The sequence below is a fragment of the Propithecus coquereli genome, unplaced genomic scaffold, assembly GCF_000956105.1.
Source record: "Propithecus coquereli isolate 6110/MARCELLA unplaced genomic scaffold, Pcoq_1.0 Scaffold6, whole genome shotgun sequence".
Taxonomy (NCBI): domain Eukaryota; kingdom Metazoa; phylum Chordata; class Mammalia; order Primates; family Indriidae; genus Propithecus; species Propithecus coquereli.
This window is the reverse complement of record NW_012151951.1, coordinates 8,233,325-8,238,885: the sequence shown is the minus strand read 5'-3', so window position 1 is coordinate 8,238,885 and position 5,561 is coordinate 8,233,325. Positions and strand designations below refer to the sequence as shown.

At 40.8% G+C, this 5,561-nt stretch overlaps 1 protein-coding gene across 1 annotated transcript in view; it reads left to right on the top strand.

Moving 5' to 3' along the window:
* Positions 1–5,561, top strand: part of EXPH5 (exophilin 5) — an 83,319-nt gene that overhangs the window by 66,570 nt on the left and 11,188 nt on the right. The window contains exon 4 of the mRNA XM_012659130.1: positions 602–659. Within this exon, the coding sequence (XP_012514584.1) occupies positions 602–659 (58 nt within the window). The remainder of the gene's footprint in view (positions 1–601; positions 660–5,561) is intronic.

The window sequence follows — 5,561 nt, the reverse complement described above, 5'->3', positions numbered from 1 at the left end:
GCCTGAGCCCAGGAGTTTGAGGTTACTGTGAGCTAGGCTGATGCCATGGCACTCTAGCCCAGGCAACAGAGTGAGATTCTGTGTCAAAAAAAAAAAAAAAAGAGGGCTCTGGATTCAGGCAAGCTGTGCCTGACACCTAGTTCAGCCAATAACTGTGTACCTTGGGCAGTGTGTTCTAACTTCTCCATCCTATCATCTGTAGAATGGGAGTAGCCATAATATCCTCTTCATGGAAATGACATATCTAAATGAATTAACACGCACTTAGATCATGAAAACAGTGCCTGACACATAAAAAACACTGAACAAATCTGACTACTGTGTTTTATGATATTTTCATGCTGTGCTCCAATACAAATCCACCATTACGTAATTTTTTCTTGGAAACCTGAGTGTCAAAGATGTGAAACATTGATTCTAAGCAATCATAGGAAGAGGTTTCTGAAATGTTTTTCAACAATGCACTAACCAAGATACCTTTCTACAGAGAATTAAAAATGTATCTTCTCAAGATATCAAGATATAATGGCAAATGTGCTGTTGCTTTTCCTCCTGGTAAAAGGCTCTTTTTTAAAGAAATTATTTCAAATTCTTTCCACAGATGTGACAGCCATGCAGGCCCTCCTGTGTCTGTGAGGGGAACTGCTGGGGTAAGTAAGCAGAGAACTAAAGCTTACATTAGGAAATTTAGACCTTAGGTAATTCCAGGTTGGCTACCTATTTAAGTAGGATTCCCCTTGGCTCAATTTTAAATTTACTTTAGAAGTGGAGATTTCCACTCGAGAGTTCACAGTTTCCCAATCGTAGTTGGTTTCCAGTTGGCTCTGGCACTAGAACGCTCAAATAGTAGGCTAGGCTCTGCCAGGAAGAAGGGACGCCATCATGCTTCCTCTCACGCCATCAGTGGCATCTCCGATAATTCACCACGTGTCATTCCTGGATGGTCCTGAAGGGTTGGGTGGAGGAAGAGGCCAGAGGCAGCCACAGCCACTTTTGCCAGTCAGGGTGGGTCTGGACTGGATCCTTTCTGAGTGTGCTCGTCATTTGTGTTCAAAGAGGAAACCCCTGACAGGTGAGAGGCTGGAACAAGTTCGCGTGAGGGGACTGAACCAGTGAGACCTTCCCTCAAAGGCTTAAATTTAAATTTACCACTGTGTTCACATGTTTACCGGATGGAGGAGCTTTAAAAAGGTTTCTGCTTTTTCATGGTCATAACTTTTGATCTTTTCAGCCTGTGTCTTTCTGTGTAACTCATATGGTTTGGAAATGAAAGAAAGGTAGTTTTGGAAGGGACTAAGAGTGAAGAGGAGAGCAAAGGTATTTATTGTGGCCTTAGTACTGCTGCCTACCTTTGTCTCTCTCTCTCTCTCTCTCTCTCTCTCTCTCTCTCTCTCTCTCTTTTTTACAAAAACCATGGAGTAGAATTCTGGCAAGGAGCACATGTAAACAGAGGTTCTTTATGCTACTTCTTCTTTCTGGATATTAACACTGAACTCTGTTTCTCTCTATATATGCTTCAGCCCCAACCATGACACCAGCACCAGCAGCTGCTACACATAACGGAGAATTTATTGTCATCCAGGCACTGGACATAGACCCTTTTATTTGATCCCTAAAGAATATCTATGAAGTAGGTCCTATCACTGTTCCCATTTTAAAGATGAAGAAACTGAGGTTTAGAGTTTAAAAATAATGCTTGAGGTCACTCTGGTAAATGGTAGACTCATGATTACCATGGGTCTCTATACTTTCACAACCAGAAGTCAATAATGCCGATAGTTTGTCAGCCTCAGCCCCAGCGCCCTGTTGGCATATGGCCCCCGGGTGCTCTCTACCTGCAGAGACCCTGCTTTCACTGAGCAGTGGACTGAAGTAGAACATCCTCTGCATCCAGCTTTGCTCTCTAAGAAGACAGAGCCCTGCTCCAGGATGCTTCTGTACTCTCAATTTTCCAGGGAGAAATGCTCAAACTGACCATCCTCTGCTGTCTTAAGCAGACAAGGAATGTGAAAAGAAATGCAAATGCCTAGAAGTTGTTAAATGGTGGAGTTAATTTGGAGTTCTTAGGATTTGAGAATCCAGCCTAAGGATTCATGGACATCTTTCTTTGACACTCCTGATTGCCACTTGCGTGTAACCATTTCACTGCTCAGAGCATGACAATATGAAAGAGAAGAGCTAGGCAAATAAGCGAAACTCAAGCCCATAATTGTTGCTCCCAGTTAGCAGCTATTATAAAAAGTAGGAGAGAGAAAATAACAAAAGTACTATCTAAAACAAGAGTTCTGCATGACATGGAGATTTTCACTATTTATTCATGGAAGTCCTATCCCCTTACCCCTAAAGAGAGCTGGAAGTTGACCATTGATGCCACAGGAATTCTTGCCAAGATTTGAGGTGATGAACTTCCCATCACATGGTTGGCAGCCTGGCAGGAATGGTACAAGGGGATTCCATCATTTTATGGGAGTTTGTACTACATTATTGGATGAACTTCACTCAGAAAAGGAGGAAGCTGCTATTTAAACATTTGCATATGCTTAAAGGAAGCAAAGAGCTTCAGAAAACAGAATTTTTAGAGCTAGAGAGAAACTTGGAGATCATCCAGCCCAGGGTTTTTCTCAGCCTCAGCACAATTGACATTTATGGCTGAATAATTCTGTTTGGGGAGCGGGAGGTCTCCTGTGTATTGTAGGAAGTTGGCAGCATGCCTGGGCTACTTGATTACTCCTTACATCTGAACAGATTCTGGCTGGGCCTCCTGCTAGGTGATACTGCCAGCTCTGTGCCCCTAGGACACACCTCCAATGTGGCACTTTCCACACTGGGCTTTTCATCTGGGTCGGTGTGAGCTCCCTGAGGCAGGGACTGTGTCACACTCGCCTGTGTGTCCCCACTCTCTGGCACAACCTGAGCACTCAGTAATTGAAAGAAGAAACTATTGGGTGGTTTTAAGCCACAGGTACACTGGTGGACATGACCTATGCAGGAAAACAGACATAGAGCAAATTCAGGAACACCTTGAAAAATTTATTTGTTGATTTGGCAAGGCACTTGATAATCAGCATCAAGCTCCAGTTCTGACAGCTGCTCTGCAGGTTTGGCTGCCCTTGTAAGTTCTCAATAGTCTAAGGTTACTTTGTGACAGAAGGATTGTTTGTCTAGTCCAGTCATGTCAGAATTGCAGACAGTATCAGTAGAGTAAATTGGAGTTGTGTAAAAGGCCTCATTTTGCTCAGCCTATGTTATGTACCATGTCTGAGAACGTAACTGAGATCTGAAAGCCAGAATTTTGGAACTCTGGCCTCTAATCCTTTGGGATAGTTTTCTAGCTCAATGGGCTGCAAGCATCAGCAGGAGGCCTCTAGAAAATTCTCTATAACCACAAAAGAATAGGAATAGCCAACAGTAAGGACTTACTAAGTGCTAGACACCATTCTAAATGTTTTACAACTATTAATTCACTTAATCTTCATAGCAGTCCTACGAGATAGGTGTTGTTATTGTTGCTGTTGTTATTTTCATTTTACCTAGAGAGAAACTAAGGTAAAAGAGGTTAAATAATTTGCCCAAAGTCTTATAGCTATTAATGGGCAGAGCCAAGATTTGAACCTATGTAGAGCTGATGTGTCTAACCACTTTGCTGTCCTGCCTACAACATGCTTTTCTGAGTCTAATATTATAAGTCTTCAGTGTCTCAATTTCTATGATAATATATACTAGAAATCTTAAATAGGTAGTTTTCAACCTTGATATATCGTAAATCAGTTTATAACTATGTGCAGAGTATCATGTCACGAGTAATGTAGGGTGTGGAATGTCTAAGACAAGTTCCCCTTTTCAGAGAGTTTACCATCTCACTGAAGATGTGTGTGTTAGTAAAGTAACAGTAAAAAAACAACATAATGGCAAGAACAGGGTTTGGGATCAGATCATGTGAGTGTGCGTAGTCAGTGCCACCATACATGAATATTATTCATGTGACTTAAGTAGTCACTTACATGAGGTACAGTTTTCTCATCTGCAAGATGGAAATGATAATCCATAATTCACAAATTTGTTGTCAATTGGAGTATATTTTAAAAAGTACTTTGAAAACTGAATAAATGAGTAACTTTCTTCAAATATAAGAAAATTGGTAGCAAATGAGTGTACAAAAACGTGTTTAGAAAGTCTAGAAGAAGGAAATGTTACTGTGGGAAGCGTAGTCTTGGATTTGATATTAACCAGTCTCTTGCATGCTAGAGGCCAGGCTAGGTGTTTGGGGTGAAAACTGGAATACTATGCTTTCTTAGTCGTTTAGAGATTGTCCACTTCCAGGGTCCTGACTGATTTGTCTTTGAATCTCTGGTTTCCTAGATCAGAGTAGGAACTGAAATTGGTGGTAGGGAGGAAGCGGAGAAGGCTAGTGGTAATGTACAAGTGGAAACAGTGTAAACAACTTTCAATACAACCTAATAGGTACGGTACTAAAGGAGCATAAAAAAACTATGAGAATTAATTTTGCCTGGAAAAGTTAGAGAAGGGCTTGCAGAGACAGTAATATATGAACTGGACTCTGAAGGATGAGTTTCTATTTTCTAGGAGAAGAGGAGAAAGAGCAAAAATCAGGAGCAGAGGTACAGAGGTACAGAGCCCTCTGTTCATGTAATTTTCATGTCACTGTAAATTTTCTTTACAAAGGAATATGATCCTGGAGCCCACAAGGAATGTGCCCTGGTCGACAAAGAGAAAATTCGAAGTTTGTTCAGGTGTCAAATGGTTCAGAAACAATGACCCTTGATAGTCTTTTAATCAGATATGTCTATTCCACACCAACTGTCAAAACTGCAGGTTTGGGAAGAATGGATTTATAAGAACTGTGACTAATTGTTATTATCACAAATAAGGAGTTAGAGAGATGTTAGGCAGGGAATTAAAGAAAATATTTTGAGGTACCTTATAGTAAAAAGAATTAGCTTTAACTCATCTGATTTCTCAAATGATTAGTTTGAGGTTTTATAACTTCCAATTGATATCTCACAATAGTTATGTTTTCCTTCCAATATTTCTTTACTTCTGAATTTTATATTAGTGTGTTAAATTATTTCCAATGACCAATAAATTGTCATGGGAAAATTCCTTCTTTATTAATAAATCTCCTTTGTGAGTAGTTAATTGTGGCTCGCCCACAGAACTGAAAAACATATGTCAATGAAATTTGGGCAGGTTTCTTTAAGAAAAGACTGACCTAGACCTTGAGAAAGAAAGCAGGCAGGAGTGAAAAATACTAGGTGTGTAAGGAATGCAGGGGTTAAAAGAACCTGGGCTTTAGAATCGAGCAGACTTGTGATGGAGAAATTAAAAAGTTGTAGCTTTGGGCCGGGCGTGGTGGCTCACACCTGTCACTCTGGGAAGCCGAGGAGGGTGGATCGCTCAAGGTCAGGAGTTCGAGACCAGCCTGAGCAAGAGCGAGACCCCCTTCTCTACTAAAAAGTAGAAAGAAATGATCTGTACAACTAAAAATATATATAGAAAAAATTAGCCGGGCATGGTGGTGCATGCCTGTAGTCCCAGCTACT